The 17,992-nt window shown below is 36.8% G+C and overlaps 1 protein-coding gene, 1 long non-coding RNA gene and 1 other non-coding gene across 3 annotated transcripts in view; 2 read left to right on the top strand and 1 right to left on the bottom strand.

Annotated features, from left to right (window-relative positions):
* The window catches only part of RSF1 (remodeling and spacing factor 1), a 193,379-nt gene extending 182,697 nt beyond the window's left edge, over nucleotides 1–10,682 (top strand). Inside the window, exons 15-16 of the mRNA XM_024131699.3 lie at nucleotides 514–702; nucleotides 3,063–10,682. Of these exons, the coding sequence (XP_023987467.1) occupies nucleotides 514–702; nucleotides 3,063–3,631 (758 nt within the window). The 3' untranslated portion in view covers nucleotides 3,632–10,682. The remainder of the gene's footprint in view (nucleotides 1–513; nucleotides 703–3,062) is intronic.
* The window catches only part of LOC112066983 (uncharacterized), a 105,482-nt gene that overhangs the window by 82,389 nt on the left and 5,101 nt on the right, over nucleotides 1–17,992 (bottom strand). The window lies entirely within an intron of this gene.
* TRNAA-UGC (transfer RNA alanine (anticodon UGC)) lies at nucleotides 328–400 on the top strand. The gene has a single exon. It is a non-coding gene; the product is annotated as a tRNA-Ala (tRNA).

Below are 17,992 nucleotides of genomic sequence, written 5' to 3' on the forward strand. Positions count from 1 at the left end.
GCACCAGAGGATCTCAGTTCCCCCACCAGGGATTGAACCCAGGCCCTTGGCAGTGAGAGTGCGGAGTCCTAACCACTGGACCGCCAGGGAATTCCCTGTAAAACATTTTTTAATCTTGAGGATTGACTGCTAATAGGATACATTTGTGAGGTTTGGCATTAAAGCCCCCCCAGATGTACTCATATTATTAAGAAGAAAATGAGAGACATGAAAGTTACTGTTCATTTAAAAGTTATGACTGAACTCTGCCTAATAGCTTTATATTTTTATAACCTAAGCTAAACTACTTTCTATTCAGTGGAATTAAAATTTGTACTTGATGGGACTTCCCTGCTGGTCCAGTGGTTAAGACTCTACACTTGCAATGCAGGAGTCCCAGGTTCAATCCCTGGGCAGGGAATTAAGATCCCACATGCTGCACGGCACGGCCAGAAATAAATTTAAAAAAAAAAAATTGTGCTTGATTTCTTTTTCCTTTCTCCTCTTTTTTTTTTTTTTTTTTTTTTTAAACAGAAAGTGATTTTAGTGATGGTTTTAGTGATGATTTTGTAGAAACTCGGCGAAGGCGGTCAAGGAGGAACCAGAAAAGACAAATTAACTACAAAGAAGATTCAGAAAGTGATGGTTCCCAGAAGAGTTTACGACGTGGTAAAGAAATCAGACGAGTTCACAAGCGTAGGCTTTCCAGCTCAGAGAGTGAAGGTAAGGAATAGCTCTCCAGTTTACAGAAGTTTGGGCAAGGCAGCAGTACAAATTATAAAGTGAACTCAGGATGATGATTCTGTACCATTTCTTAGAAATTTAATATAACACGTAATATCTTTGAGACAAAACCATTATTTTATGCTTGGTCAACTTATAGTTTAAATAACTGATACTTGATAAGATACTAACTTTTAAGGTCTTCATTGTAATAATTAAGTTCTTCATTGAAACTAGGAGAGTATCAGAAAATTGTGATCTGAATAAGAGTTCTTCTTCCTTATTATTTATGGCCCTCATTTTGAAATAACCTCCTATGTCCTGAATACCTGAACAGTTCCAAACCAAGGGTGCCTACTGTCTCTCTCCACCATAACAGTGAGCTTTAGTTGGTAAACTTTTATTTCTTAATAGCTTTAGCTGTGCCCCATACCAGAAGTACAGGAAGAGATCTAAAATATGAACTTGTGATATCCATTTAGTCTTTGTAGTTATTCCAGAGTTCTTCCCAAGTTCATTTTATTTTATTTATTTTTTTAATTATTTTTTTTGCGGTACACGGGCCTCTCACTGTTGTGGCCTCTCCCGTTGTGGAGTACAGGCTCCGGACGCGCAGGCTCAGCGGCCATGGCTCACGGGCCCAGCCGCTCCGCGGCATGTGGGATCCTCCCTGACCGGGGCACGAACCCGTGTTCCCTGCATCGGCAGGCGGACTCTCAACCACTGCACCACCAGGGAAGCCCCCAAGTTTATTTTAAATGAGTCTAACCCTTACCTTCCCCCATTTCTTTTTTATATATTTAATTCTCCATTGTTTATGGTCTGTTTTGAAGATTATTTGCTTTCATAGATCCTTGTCATTTAAGTTTGAGCCCAAGCCAGGAGAGCAAGGGAAAAAAAATGTTTGGATATGGGAGACTAAAGAAGGGAGGTTAACATCTGGGTGAATGTGTATTTATCTTCATGTGTCATTAAAGACAGATATAAATTCATTAATTCAACTATTAAAAATAAATACTTACTGAACTAGTCACTGTCCTCGGCACTGGGAATAGAAGAGTGAAAAGAATAACCAAAAACATATAACTCTGTCATGTAACTCTTATTTTAGTTGGGGGAAGAGAGACAATAAACATGATCAATAAGTAGAATATATGATATATTAGGTGGAGATCAATGCTACAGAGAAAAGTAAAGGAGAAAAGGAGTGTAGGTGAAATTTCAGATAGGGTACCAAAGGAATGCCTCACTCAGAAGACAACATTTGAGTAAAGACCTGAAAAAGATGTTGATACCCACATGTGATTAGTGGGTACCATATTAGATAGTGCAGTAGACCATTGTATAGACTTTGGAATTTATTCTGTGTGAGATGAGAAATAATTGGAGGATTTTGAGCAGAGGAGTGATATGATCTGACTTACATTTTAATTTGCTATGGTATCTATGCGTTATGAGTACATTGAAGGGGACAAGGAGGAAATCTAGGAATCTAGTTGGGAGGCCATTGAAATAGGCCAGGTGATGATGGTGGTGGGTGAGACTAGAGCAGTGGCAGTAAAGGGGTGAAAAGCAGTCAAATTATGGATATACTCTGAAAGTAGACCCATAGGATTTACTACTGGGTTAGATGGGAGAAAGAAAGGAATCACGGATGACTGAGCGATTGGAAGAATAGAGTTGCCAGTAACTAAGATGGTGGAGACCAGAATGGCGCAGGTTTGAGGAAGAAGTTTAGGAGCTTGGTTCTGCCTGTTTAGAAATCCAGGCATAGATGTTGAGCAGGCAGTTTGATACATGAGTCTGGAACCTATGGATTGGTTGCCTAAAACAAATGTGAGAGTCATTGGCATATGGATGGTATGCAAAGCCATGAGACCAGGTGAGTCAAGTATAAACAAGAGAAGACATTTAAGGACCACCAAGGACATTGAATAACATGTAATGAGAGCGCAGTATTTCAGATGTCTTGAATTGGGTGCTTAGTTTCTTTCCTTATCCGTATGTTTACATGACTCCCTAATTTGAGGGCTAGTGGGAAGGAGTTGCTTAGTTTGTGACCAGCCTATCTTCATGTAATTTAAGGATTCTGCTCTTTCCTAAAATCACGGGCAAAGTATACTGTGAATTACACTGGGCATTGTTGTGGGACTGAGAGGAGAGAGAAATAAGGCCAGTTATTGAAGGGAAATAGTTATGTACAAGCAAGTCTGAAAGCAGGACATGGGATGAATATGGGGAGGGAAAGGAGAATTACTTAAATCTGTTAAAGGAGAATTACTTAAATCTGCTAAAGGAGAATTACTTAACTCTGTTAATGGTTAACTGTGCCAATGGCTTAAATGTGCTGTTTATTCTAGAGAGCTATATATCCAAGAACTCTGAAGATGATGAGCTAGCTAAAGAATCAAAGCGGTCAGTTCGAAAGCGGGGTCGAAGCACAGATGAGTATTCAGAAGCAGATGAGGAGGAAGAGGAAGGTAAACCATCCCGAAAACGGCTACACCGGATCGAGACAGATGAAGAAGAGAGTTGTGACAATGCTCATGGAGATGCAGATCAGCCTGCCCATGACAGCCAGCCCAGGGTCCTGCCCTCAGAACAAGAGAGCACCAAAAAGCCCTATCGGATAGACAGTGATGAGGAAGAGGACTTTGAAAATGTAGGCAAGGTGGGGAGCCCTTTGGACTATAGCTTAGTGGACTTACCTTCCACCAATGGACAGAGTCCTGGCAAAGCCATTGAGAACTTGATTGGCAAGCCAACTGAGAAGCCTCAGACCCCCAAGGACAACAGCACAGCCAGTGCAAGCCTGGCCCCCAATGGGACAAGTGGTGGGCAGGAGGCAGGGGCACCAGAAGAGGAGGAAGATGAGCTTTTGAGAGTGACTGACCTTGTTGATTATGTCTGTAACAGTGAACAGTTATAAGACTTTTTTCCATTTTTGTGCTAATTTATTCCACGGTAGCTCTCACACCAGCGGGCCAGTTATTAAAAGCTGTTTTATTTTTCCTAGAAAACTCCACTACAGAATGACTTTTTAGAAGAAAAATTTCAACAGACCTTGAAGTCTTTCTGTGAAGTGACCAGTTTTGAACTTTGAAGATAAATAATTGCTGTAAATTCCTTTTGATTTTCTTTTTCCAAGTTCATGGTCCTTGGTAATTTCAGTCATGGGAAAAAAATCTTATTGTAACAACAAAGATTTGTATATTTTTGACTTTATATTTCCTGAGCTCTCCTGACTTTGTGAAAAGGGTGGATAAGAATGCATTCCGAATCTGTGAGGGCCCAAAAACAGAATTAGGGGTGGGAGAAAGCACTTGTGCTTCAGCTTTTTCATATTAAATATATATTATATTTAAACATTCATGGCATAGGTGATGATTAACAGACTGCTTAGAAGTTCAAGTCTGTATTGTTGCAGTTTGAGAATTGTAGATAACATCATACATAAGTCATTTAGTAACAGCATTCATGAAATCAGCTTGTTTACTATTGGAGATAACCACACTTAATAAAGAGACCGAAAAAATACCATCATAAAAAACTCTAACCTAAGTTTCTCTTATAGCGGAGTTTGTTGTTTAAAAAAAAAAAATCATCTGAAAAGCATTTGTACAGTAAAATGTATAATGAAGCTTTGACAACCAGATTGTGCTAGTAAAAAATTTTTTAAAACAGCTTTATGCAGTGGTGATCAGGTGGTCTTCAATATGCTATCATGGAGAATTATTAGTGAAATGAGTGTGGTCTTTCATAAGGCCCGGGTGGACTGTAAACTTTGCAGATAGTGTAACTCTTGTCTCTGGCCACTTAATATTTAAATATCTGAAATATCATTTTAAAATAAGTACATCTATACATAACATACATGAAGAGATGGATGCTAAGCTGACCGCAGTATTTTAGCACATTTGTAGAAGGGGAAAGGATTTTCAGGTGAATTTTAACTGGTCTATTCTTGCCCTTAGTATCTACTTCAAATTGAAGTCTACAAACAAAGCAGTTCCTTTGGGAGGTTTTTAGTTTGAGTGTGTGTGTGTGTGTGTGTGTGTGTGTGTGTATGTGTGTGTGTGTGTGTGTGTGTGTGTGTGTGTTGGAATTTCCTATCTGCCTGGATATATTAGCAGGGTTTGAATGTAGTTTTGGCCTTTGGCCATTAGACTTCTATTAAAATTCATTAATAGTCACATGACCAATATAGAATTGATTGAAAACCGCCAATGTACTTAATAGGTATGACATCCTTTTCAAACATCTCAACACTTCAAAGAAAGATAAAGCCCTTTGTTTCAAGAAAAAGGGGTTTGTAACTAACTAAATATCTAACATGTAATTGACACTAAAATATGAACTTGTCTTAGTTTCTGTTAGAGCTGTAAAATTTCAGGCAGAGCCATAAATAACATTTTACAAAGTGTAGCACTTGTGATTAAACCTTGCCTGTCAAATTCTGAAACCTTCAGCCATTACTTCTGTGAATACTTTTGCCCTGGGATTGGGTTTTCTGTTCCAGTGTTGTGTCTGTTGCCGGCAATGGACACACCATATCTGCTGCTGGCCCAAGGAACTTCATTAATTAGTCTTTCCAAATTAAGCATTATATGTGCTAGTCAGTGTGTAGTAAAGCACTTCTCTATTTTATTATTAAAAAGCTGGCATTAGACTTGCATTATAAATACCTCTCTAGAAACTTTATACTCCTTTTCCTCCCTCCACAGGTGTTGCCCTTAAATCTTATCTTTTGGCCTTGAAAGTTTATAGCTGTTGTTTTTCACTTGTTGGTTCTTGGTTTTTTTTTGTTTTGTTTCACTTTAGTTCTGTAGTACCTACCCATTGATATTTTTGCTTTGATTCTAGCAGTGTATATGTATATGTATAAAAAATAAAAGAATGAAAGCAGCCTAAAAATAGGATGCACCAACAGCATGTGGTTCCAAGCAAGTTGTGATTTTTATTTTGAGACAGTGTTCCACCAGAAGGGAGGGAAGGGCTTACATTCACAGACAGTAAGTAGGGCTATGTAAGGAGCCACATTCACTTACCAAGCCTGCTTTCTGGCTAGGTTTGTTTCATTTATTTGAAAGTCAGTTAAGAATGTTGGCCTTTTTAACTATCTAAAACAGGCAGGCAATAGAAAGTTTCCTATTAATGCAAGGTAAGTGGTTAGAATGTGCAGGTGGCCTATCCTGCCCCCAGTCTCCCGCTACCATTTTAGTCCTGCAGCTGGGTAAAGCCACTAAGGTGCAGAAACTCCCATGTACCCTCTCTCTACCTCTGGACACATCAGCTTCTGCTTCAGCCTATTAGTTTTCTTCAGTTAAGCAAATGAAGAAGTATTAAATGGGTAGATTATTTATTTTATAGGATGCCTAATGTGAAACAAGGAGTTCTTTTTACTCTTCTGCTATAGAGAGCAAAAGGTAATTTTATCTTAGTAAGGACTGAGTATTCTATTTAGCAAATGTCCCACTGACATTGATAACCATTTTTGCTGCCTGTTATTTCCCAAACTTGAATTCAGTGTTTGTGAAGTTGATAGTGTTTCCCTTTGAATTCCCTTCACTTTCTGATTAAACCAGTTAACTATGCTTCATCTACAAAGAGTGCAATCTAAGCACCTGATAGTTACAAATTGTTATCATGCAGGTAGGTTAATTATGGCTGATTAAATGTTGAACAGTTCAAAAACAATCTGCTGCTTGGTGTTTAGATTCAGTCCCTCAAAGAGTCTGTGTTTGCTGAAATACTAACTCTGAACATGCTTTGAAGAAGTTAAAAAAGAACAAAATGTAGGAAAAAGTGAACTTTCTATTTCCAAAGACATAATTCAGTCATTAGGAACTGGACAGAGTATAGGAAAGCAGCAATTCATCTAGAGTTTAGAACATCTTGGATCCTTGTAATTAGAGTACTAACCATGGATTTAGGCTCCCAATAGCTGCTATGTAATAGAGCCCTTTAATACTTTAAACCCCCTTTTTGGAAATACAAATTGGACTCCCAGTATCAAACTCCAAGTCTATAGCAAATATATTAAGGGGAGATGTACTTTAGTACTCAGAATATTTAGTGTGCAGTTTCTGTAAAGGTTTGAAACCTAGACAAATTTTCACAAAGCAGAAACTTTGAGTTAAAATACGTGAAAAGAACTCAGACTGAAAATAACATGTTTTGGTTTTGTAGACTTGTGCTGATGAAATAGTGTTTCGTGTAAACATTTTCTGTTGTTGGCACATTACTAGAGAATGACGGCAGCGACATTCTCAAGAATATACCTGAATTATTGAGGTCGGGTTTCCTTGGCACATCTTTTTCCAGTTGGTCAAGGTTGCAGATTCCGAGAATTAAAAGGAGTTTCATTTAGAATAAATTCACGTCTACTGATAATTTTTTAAAAATGATCTACCAAAGAATCAAGGACTTCAAATGCTAAAGAAGTTGTTGAAAAAAAGATTTTTAAACAAATTAACAGGACATTACAAACTCCAGTTTTTACTTTTTGGTTGATAGAACCCATCCCATAATATGCATTTGGGCACAGAACATATATATTAAGAAAAATGTGGGTGTTTACTGTTATTTAGAGTTTAAAAGGTGGGGAAATGTTAGCTATTTTTAAGTGGGACTGATGGAATTTCCTCTGTCACAAGGAATGCCTTTTTAGCTTATGTTTGTGGGGATAAGAGATGTTAACCGTTCGCTAGTTCTAGCATACAATTGAAAGGAACCTAATGAATTTACAAGTTTAATATTCAGAAAAAGTTGTGAACTGCCCTACATCAACACAGTGGAACAAACAGGTCCCTGATTCATGGCATTGCCTCACAGCTATAGGACAAGTTTTTAAAGACCCAGATCTTTTTTTAAGTGGAATAAACATATATATGTATGTGTATATATATATATAAATTAATATGTATATACATATCTTAGATGTTAGAAGAAATAAAAATGAACCCTCTGAAATTATTTGACACTATAAAAAATAAGACATAATTGTAACTGATGTGAAATTATGAACATCATTTAATTACACAAAGCCTAGAGAAAAATAGTGAAGTTCCTCTTCTTAGTTTAACATCCTGGTTCTCCCAAGAAGCAAGAATGCCAAGACTGCATACCTTCTGTATCTACCTAGTCCTCTGCTTAATATCTGTTATTAAAGTTTCTTAGAATAAATTCCATTCCTATTTTATCCACCATTCCCAGTTTGTACCTGTAAACCTACCTTGGAAGTGGCAAGCTAACTGCTGATTTACTTCATTGTTTTTATACCAATCCTGAAAGACAAGACCCTTTGCTATCAATGTATTTAAACTGAGTTATTTTGTTATGTGTATACTTAATAATTTGTTTTCAAAATATTTCACTCTTAAATTATCATTAACATTATGAGTGCCAAGAATTGCTAAGTAACTATGTAACATATATTGAAGATTGTCATCCTCCAGCAAGCAAGCAGTCATTAATAAGCAAAAATGTAGTGCTCTTGGTATGTAGCTACTCTAGATGGTACACTCGACACTTTTTAAAAATTCATATAAACCCTCTCAGAAATTGATTAGGATATGATTCCATTAGTGAATTTTTTCATTTTTGTCATGTAAGCTCAATTTTTTTTCATTTTATGTTTATATCATTTTGCTCTGGGAAATGCTGCAAACCCAATTCTGACACATTGTAGTGATTTCAGTTAATAAAGATTTTTATTTTAATAACTAAGATGGTCTATCCTATGCATAAGTTATATGAGAGGGCATAACAAATTATTGGACAAGTAGAAATTTATTAATTAAGCTCCTTAGACATTTTGAATGAGAAAAGACATTTTTAAAGGAACTACATTTGTGTTTTTTACCAAACCGGTACAAGCTAGAAAATGCACTAGGGACTGAGTGACCTGCCTTGTTCATTTTGCCACTGGATGATGTAAGTTAAGAATGGAATTGTTAACCCTAACTATATATTTTCTTGACTTTCATCAGTTTCTAAAGAAATCTAATTCAAGTGTTTGGGGTTTTGTTTGACATGTATTTATTGAGTTCTGTTCTTAGACCAGGAGCTAGCTGCATGTCGTGCTTATGAATGGCCAAGAACACAATCATTGGGAAACTTAATGGCTCAAGACCTTCTGAATCATTTAACTTATTTTGTATGTTGCAAAAAAAAAAAGTTTATTTTGCTTGAGAGTCACATTTTTTTATAACTGTACAGCTTTTAAGGGAGGGGAGGTGGAAAAATACCCTAAAATAGGATGTAGATTTTTACAATTGTGTTTATGCTAGAACATCTACAGGTGCATTATGTAATTAAACCTAAAATTGTTTAAAAATTTGTGCCATGGTCTTTTTCATTATCCTGCCCTTTAGCAGAGTTGGTGCACATCAGTACTGCTATATGGACAAGCCTTGAAATTAGGCTAATAACCCTGTCTCCAAAGCTTTAAGATCATTGCATGAAAATTACACACACAATACGCACATGTAGACATATACACAGATCTAGTTTATATTAGTGTAAATGGATTTTCAATTTAAGAACAGCTGTAATGGCCCAAATTTGGCAGTTAGCAGCATATTCTTAAAGTGCGTGATTTTCATGATGCCTAACTAAGGTATTCTCAATGTTGGTCTGATGTTTTGTTTTCTTATCAAAGTAGAGTCTTGGTAATGGTATCTGAATTATAGCTTGCCCAAACCTGCCAGGAGGTTTTGTATACACCTTGAAAGGATGTGTCCTGTGCTGGGATCGGGGGGTTGGGAGTGGAACAAAGCTTGGTTTCTTTTCAATATGCAAAAGAAGGAGAAACTAGAATTGTTTGATTTGGTTCTTGTAGACTCTATTCAGTAGACTTAATTCCACAGGGATATTTGTCTGCTGGAGGCATGGCAGGAAGGGATATCAGATTCAAATTCCAATTCCCTTCTTACTTGATAAAAAGTATTTTGAAATCTTGTAAAGCTGCTGATTCTAGCAGCCTTATATGTCACATTTTACCATGTTATATTGACACCTTTGTTTAAGTGCCATTACTTTTTGCCATCTGATAATTTACCATTCTAATTTCTCACCTTTGTAGCAAAAGTGTATTCTTGTAAAGAATTAAATCCATAACTTCTACCTAAGTTACCTGTATCTATTGTCAGTTAATGTAGGATGTCGGTTTCTTTGCTCTCCTCATCCGTTCAGAAATGAAGCCTGGGAATCATTTATTTCCAGGCAAAGAATACAAATTCCAGATAAGAATTTGTAGATGGCTTATGTTAGATTTCCATTTTAATTTTAAAGTAGTAGCTAGGATCCAGGGAGTGTTTAATCAGAATGCCTCTTGGATTTTCAGACATGCTTATATGAAATGCTTTATTTTCCTATGCATAAAAAATTATTCCTGGAATAGGTTCTCAGAATGCTTTATTTTGTTTCTAGGAGATGAGAGCTAAAGCAGAAACTCCAAGATTAGCATAAAACTCTTGAGGTAATAAGGAACGTGCTATTAGTTAAACAGGAGAAGCTGGCATGCTCTCTGCCACGTATGACATACTGCATGTATCGGGGGCGGGGGGGGGGGAAGAGATTTGAAAACTGGAAATGTGATTCCAATAATGCACAAAGTAAATTTTGTGCATAGAAAATATAGGAATTCCTGGTAGCTTAAAGCTTCAGGGGTTAACTGCAGTGTATGAACACCTAGTGTGTTAGAATTGCAGTGCATAGTTGTTTTAAATAACAATATTCCTTGTTAGTGACAACCAGAATACGTTTTGTGGCTCATGCCAGTATTTTTGTTAATGAAATGTTCAGTGTCTCACTACAGTCTGATCAAAACTTGGTGTTATAAGATAGGCCCAAAGCTATTTGATGGCTATTGGCCTAATTGTGTAAATTTTCTTTCAAAATGTTTTATTATAATACTTCTGTCATTTCTTTCACTTAATATATGTCAATTGTCATAATAAAAAAATTAAATAATTTGATGTATTTAGCATGATGTGTTTGCAAACTTAGTTTATTTTAAACTTTGTAGCACATAGAAAGTTAAGAATTTTCAATAACAGTTGATGAAGGTTGAAAATTTTTATCACCCCAGGAATAGATGAATTGTTCTCTTTCTATCTAGAAAGTAAATTTGCAAGTGCATCAGTTTCCCCAAAATAATGTTTAAGGCTATTTGCCAAGGATGTGAATTATAGATACTAGAAAGCTATCCTTGATTTCTATCTTTAGCCTCTGGAGAACGGACACATTAAAGAGGGCTTGGACTTGTTCTGTGTGGCCCTGTGGGAGCACAGAACTAGGCCAGAGGGCAGAAGCCGTAGGCAAAAGCTTTCCGTTTATTCTATGGAAATTCTTTTTTACAGAGTTCTCTAATAACTTGGATGTGAACTGTCACCAATAGGGGATGTTTGGGTTTAGGTTGAACTGCCATTTGGCAGGACTGTAATAGATCAACACATTTAAAAAGAGGTTAGACATTTAAGGGGCCCTTCCAATCCTGAGTATAATTCTCATCTACAAATGTTGATTTGATAGATTTTCCTTACTCTTGGAATACAGTAGGATGCACAACGAACTCATTTTTTCCCCAACAAACTAGTGGAGTTCATTATTTGCAGTTCTGATTTAAAATATTGATAAACTATTTAGGTAAAGAACTTTTTGGATCAGAATTTCACTTAGTGGAGTGAAAGCTGATCTATGCTGGCAAGAAATGACCAGCTACAGTGCTTCTTAGTGATTTATTTGAAATGTTCACTTAAACTGAATTGGTCAAATACGAGTGAGATGCTGTGTTGGAGACTAAGGGTGACAGTGCTGTGGCAGCCTTGAGAGAGTTCAAAGCTCTTTTCTGGAGCTGACAGTGGGGTCCAGAACAAGACTGTCGACCCACATCCCTTTCAGGTTATGAGACCAGAGAATGTAAAAGAGTTCTTTTCTTTTAATAACTGAGAATTGGTCTACTATACTGTGATCATTTAGTAGTGGTAGAATTATAAAAAGTAATGAAAACTTTCTAGTGAAACTAAATGTTGGGTGAGATGAATGCTTGTGTGTCATTCTGATTCTTCCATCACTTTGCATAAGCTCTTTAAGGTCCTAAAAGTCTAAAATGAAAAAAAAAAAAAAAGAAAAAACACTCTAAGGAAATGTGAATTCATATTTGCAACTTTAGTTTTACACATAGTCATCCCCAAAGCAAAGTCAACTAGGAACTTACTAGTTCATGGTATAGGTCATGTATAGCTTCCTTATTGTTCATCTTTGCCCATTTCAGAGCCACTTTATCCACGCTTGAGCACCCGTCCTCTCCAGTCTCCAAGGAATACACCTCTGTATTTGCCACATCCCCTCTGCCTGTGTCCTTGATCTGGCCCCTTCCCTCTTGCCTGCTCTGGGTTTTCCCATCTCATTGACTTCTCTGTGACCTCCATCCCTCTATATTCACTTTCTCGATACAAAGCTCTCCCTTATCATGGAAAACAAGTGTCATCCTGTCTCCCATCCAATCGGTTTCCTACTTGACTACCAGTCTTTAAAATAAATAGGTTATAGAAATGTTAAACTATATTTGAAAACTCTCACTGAAATGTCAGAAATTCCGAAGAGAAACTCTAGGACCCTAGCAGGCTTCTCAAGAACATACCTGAACTCCATCATGAGGAACAATTGTTATAGAAAGCTGAAATTTACAATATGGGAGAGGGTCCTCCCTTTTCCCTGCACTTGTTTCATATTTTTCTTTTGAAATGTCCATTTTCTTTTCTCTTTGGCATTATTGCTTGCTAGTGGGATGCCAGTAATTGCATCTTTTTTTTTTTTTTAAGGATGAATTTTGAGGTTAACTAGGGCTTACCAACATCAAAGAGAAGCAAGCTGACTCAATTCCAGAAAATCAGAAAGTTGGCTTCAGATTCAGACTGATTGAGAAGGCAAGGCTGAAATTTTACTGGGAGATACTATACGCAGAATCAGGACAGTGCCAAAGAGGCAAGGATGAAAGGCAGGGACCCACCACCAGAAAAGGCACATTGGAAGGGGAGAGAAGGCTAGGAAGCAGCCTTCAGGATGATTGTCCTCTCCATGACACAGCCACTTTTAATAGTCTGGATGTGCTTATGCAATGGTTTCCAAAATAAAAGTTCTTGTAAATTTTATTTTAAAATCTTTCTTCTTAGTTTTAAAATTGAGATATAATTCACATGCCATAAAGTTCACCATTTTAAAGTGTACAATTCAGTGGTCTTTAGTATATTCACAAGGTTGTTGTCACCCCCCAAAATAACCCCATTTTATTGGCAGTCACTCACCATCCCTCCCCCCGAGTCCCTGGCAACCACTAATCTACTTTCTGTCTGTAAGGATTTGCCTATTCTGGACATTTGATATAAATGGAATTATACAATATGTGGCCTTTTGTGTCTAACTTATTTAGCATGTTTTCATGATTTCACCTATATTTTAGCATGAATCAGCACTTCATTCCTTTTCATGGATGAATAATATTCTATTCTATGGATATACCAAATCTTGTATATCCATTCATCAGTGGAGAGATACTGGATTGTTTCTACTCTTGGGCTATTATGAATAATAAACATTTGTATACAAGTTTTTGTGTGGACATATGTTTTCAATTCTGTTAAGTACATAGTTAGGAATGGAATTACTAGATTAGATGGTAACTCTTTGTTTCAAGTTTTAAGGAACTGCTAAACTCTTTTACACAGCATCTGCATCTTTTTACATTCCCACTAGCAATGCACGAAGGTTCCTATTTCTCCACATCAGTGACACTTATTGACAGTCTTTTTTTGTTATAGCTATCCGAGTGGATATCAAGTGGTTTCTCAGTGTGGTTTCGATTTGCATTTCCCTGATGATTAATGATGGTGAACATCTTTTATGTGCTTACTGGCCAGTTGTAAATCTTCTTTTCAGAAACATCTATTTAAATCCTTTGTCCATTTTTAAATTGGGTTATCTGTCTTTTAAATTGTTGAGTGTCCTTTATATATTCTGGATACCACACCCCTACCAAATACATGATTTGCAAATATTTTCTCCAATTCTGCAGGTTAGTTTTTTACTTTCTTGATGTTGTCCTTTGATGCACAAAGGTTTTTCATTTTGATGACATCCAATTTTTTTCTGGGTTTTTTCTTTGCTTGTGCTTTAGGTGTTTTACCTAAGAAACCATTGCCTAATGCAATGTTACAAAGATTATGTTTTATATTTGTTAGAGTTTTATAAGTTTATGTTTAGATCTTTGATTCATTCTGAGTTATTTTTGTATATGGTGTGAGGTAAAGATAAAAATTCATTTATTTGCATGTGGCTATCCAGTTGTACCAGCACCATTTATTGAAAAGACTGTCCTTTCCCCCATTGAATTATCTTGGAATCCTTGTCAAAACTTAATTGACCAAAAATGTATGAGTTTACTTCTGGACTCTCAATTTGATTCCACTTATCCATATGTTTATCCTTATGCCAGTACTACACAGTTTTGATTATTGTAGCTTTGCAATAAGTTTTGACATCAGGAAGTGAGTCCTCCAACATGGCTTTTTTTTTTTCTTAAGATTATTTTGACTATTCTAGGTACCTTGAATTTTCATATGAATTTTAGGTTCAGTATATCAATTTCTGTCAAAAAGGCAATTGGAATTTTGATAGGGCTTACATTTAATCTGCAGATCATTTGAGGGAATATTGGTTTCTTAACAATAGTAAGTCTTTTAATAAATGAACCTGAGATGTCTTTCCTTTTATTTTAGGTCTTCCTTAATTTTTTTCAAGAATGTTTTGTAGTTTTCTTTGGTTAAATATATTCCTATGTATTTTAGACATTTTGATGGTATAGAATTGTTTTTCTTAATTTTATTTTATTTTAGGTCGTTTTTAATTTATTTTTTAATAAAAAAAATTAATTTAATTTTACTTTATTTTTAGGTCGTTCATTGCTAATGTATAGAAATACAACTAATTTTTTACTTAGGAATAAACTTAACCAAAGAAGTGAAAGACTTGTACACTGAAAACTACAAAATGTTGCTGAAAGTAATTAAAGAAGACACAGATAAATGGTAAGACATCCCATGTCATGGATTGGAAGACTTAATACAGTTAAAATGTTAATACTATACACTAAGATATGTTTTCAGCAGAAATAGAAAACTTAATCATAAAATTCATATGGAAACTCAAGGGACCCTGAATAGCCTAAAGAATCTTGAAAAAGAAGGGAAAAAGTTGGAGGACTCACCCTTCCTGCTTTCAAAACTTACTACAAAGCTACAATAATCAAACAGCGTTGTAAAAAGACACATGGCACAAAGTCAGCCATATAGACCAATGGAACAAAATATAGAGCTCAGAAAAACCCTCACATATATGGTCAATTTTTGACAAGAGTGCCAACACCATTTGATAGGGGAAAATACAGTTTTTTCAACAAATAGTGCTGAAAAAATTAGATATCCACATGCAAAACAATGAAGTTAGGCCCTTACCTAACACCATATGCAAAAATCGACTCAAATGGATGAAAGACCTAAATGAAAGACTTGAAACTATAAAAATCTTAGAAGAAATCATAGAGGAAAAGCTTCACAACATTGGATTTGGCAGTGATTCATTGGCTATAACACCAAAAACACAGGCAACAAAAGAAAACTAAAACATAAATTTGACTACATCAAAATGAAAAACTTCTGAACATCAAAGGACACAAACAACAGAATGAAAAGGCAATCCATGGAATAGAGAAAATATTTGCAAATCATATATCTCATAAGGGGTTAATACCCAGAATAGATAAAGGACTACTACAACTCAACAACAACAACAAAAATCTGATTTTTAAATGGGCAAAAAACTTGAACATACATTTCTCCAAAGAAGATATACAAATGGCCAATAAAGCAAATGAAAGACGCTCAACCTCACTAATCATTAGGGAAATACAAATCAAAATCACAAGATATCACCTCACCCACATGGGTCTCCCCTGGACAAATATCAACCACTTTACATAAGCTCAGAAGTACCCTATTCCTTTGCACCTTGTTAAGGACATTTCAGGCAGTCATCCCTGCTAAGTTCTTTTTTTTTTTTTTTTTTTTTTTTTGTGGTATGCGGGCCTCCCTCTGCTGCGGCCTCTCCCGTTGCGGAGCACAGGCCCCGGACGCGCAGGCTCAGCGGCCATGGCTCACGGGCCCAGCCGCTCCGCGGCATGTGGGATCCTCCCAGACCGGGGCGCGAACCCGGTTCCCCTGCATCGTCAGGCGGACGCGCAACCACTGCGCCACCAGGGAAGCCCCCTGCTAAGTTCTTTATCTTCTTTCTTTCTCTGTCACCTAAATCACTGCCATCAGTCTACACACATGCTGTAATATTCCTTGTTATCCCTAAAACAAACACACACACAAAAAGCAAAAACAAACAAAACTCTACCCTAATCCTTTAACATCTTTATTGACATGTAATTAACATTCCACATAGTTACATCCATTTACTACACTGATTCTTTTTTTTTTTTTTTTTTTTGTGGTATGCAGGCCTTCCTCTGTTGTGGCCTCTCCCGTTGCGGAGCACAGGCTCCGGACGCGCAGGCTCAGCGGCCATGGCTCACGGGCCCAGCCGTTCCGCGGCATGTGGGATCCTCCCATACCGGGGCGCGAACCCAGTTCCCCTGCATCGGCAGGCGGACGCGCAACCACTGCGCCACCAGGGAAGCCCTACTACCCTGATTCTTTACCTTCCTTTCTAGCTACCAACCCCATTCACCTGCACTCCTTCAAGCCAAACTTCTAAAGAGGGTTGTCTGCCCATACGGCTTCCAAGTCACTCTACATACCTTAACGGAAAAGCCAGAACTATAAAGTTTCTAGAAAAAAATAGGATAATATTTTCACAACCTTGGAGTAAGCAAACATTTCTTAGACAGGATATTAAAAGCAATAACCATGAAAGAAAATATGAGTAAATTAGGCTTCATCAAAATTAAAAACTGCTCAACAGAAGACACCACTAAGAATATCCAAAGGCAAACCACGGACTGGGAGACAACATTCATAACACATGCCTCTGACAAAGTATTTGATCTAGAATAAATAATTCCTACAACTCAACAATACAAAGACGATCCAATTTTTTTTAATTGGCAAAAGATTAGAAAATATACTTAACAAAACCAAATATATATATATATATATATATATATATATATACACAAATGGCCAATAAACACATGAAAAAGTGCTTTAACACCATTAGTGCTGTCTACAAGAGACCCACTTAAGACCTTGGGACACATACAGACTGAAAGTGAGGGGATGGAAAAAGATATTCCATGCAAATGCAAATCAGAAGAAAGCTGGAGTAGCAATTCTCATATCAGACAAAATAGACTTTAAAATAAAAACTATTACAAGAGACAAAGAAGGACACTACATAATGATCAAGGGATCGATCCATGAAGAAGATATAACAATTGTAAATATTTATGCACCCAACATAGGAGCACCGCAATACATAAGGCAAATACTAACAGCCATAAAAGAGAAAGTCGACAGTAACACAATTATATTAGAAGACTTTAACACCCCACTCTCACCAATGGACAGATCCTCCTCTCCTTTTGGATAACTTTATCTTCCCCATAAATAGTGACCTTCTGGTGTAAGGTTCTTTCTGAGGAATCTCATTTGCTTCCACAAGCTTGGCTATTAACCCTGGTGTGATGGCTCTTAATTTTACATCTCCATCTCTTATGTAGATGAAAAATGTACTACACTGAGTTCAAACATAAAGTATCCCCAAATAAGAATCATCAATTTCACCCCCAAATCTGCATTTTCTCTTGCCTTTCTTATCTTGTTTGGAAGTTACTCTAGTCCTACTGTAAGACTCTTTAATCTCCCCATGGATGTCCCAGACCTTATCAGTCACTTAGCCCTGTCAATACCACTTCCAAAGTCGTTGCACCTCTCCAGTTTACACCTCTCACCAACTGACGCCCACTTCCCTAGTTCAGGTTGTTATTTTCTCTCACCTAGACTACTACACTGTCTCCTCACAGTACCCCTATCTCTGATACCTTCCATTAGCAATTCCACTGCCACATTGACCCCATGCAATCTTTAGGATAGACATTGGTTAAGTGTGTACTTACTGATGCCTGCCGGCCCTGTTCAGGGATTTAGAAGTGTTTGAAACAAAGTTCCTGTCCTAATGGATTTTGCATGCTACTGTCATAGATTTAATTTGATAATTCCTCTGATTA

This window comes from Physeter macrocephalus, chromosome 16 (assembly GCF_002837175.3).
Source record: "Physeter macrocephalus isolate SW-GA chromosome 16, ASM283717v5, whole genome shotgun sequence".
Taxonomy (NCBI): domain Eukaryota; kingdom Metazoa; phylum Chordata; class Mammalia; order Artiodactyla; family Physeteridae; genus Physeter; species Physeter macrocephalus.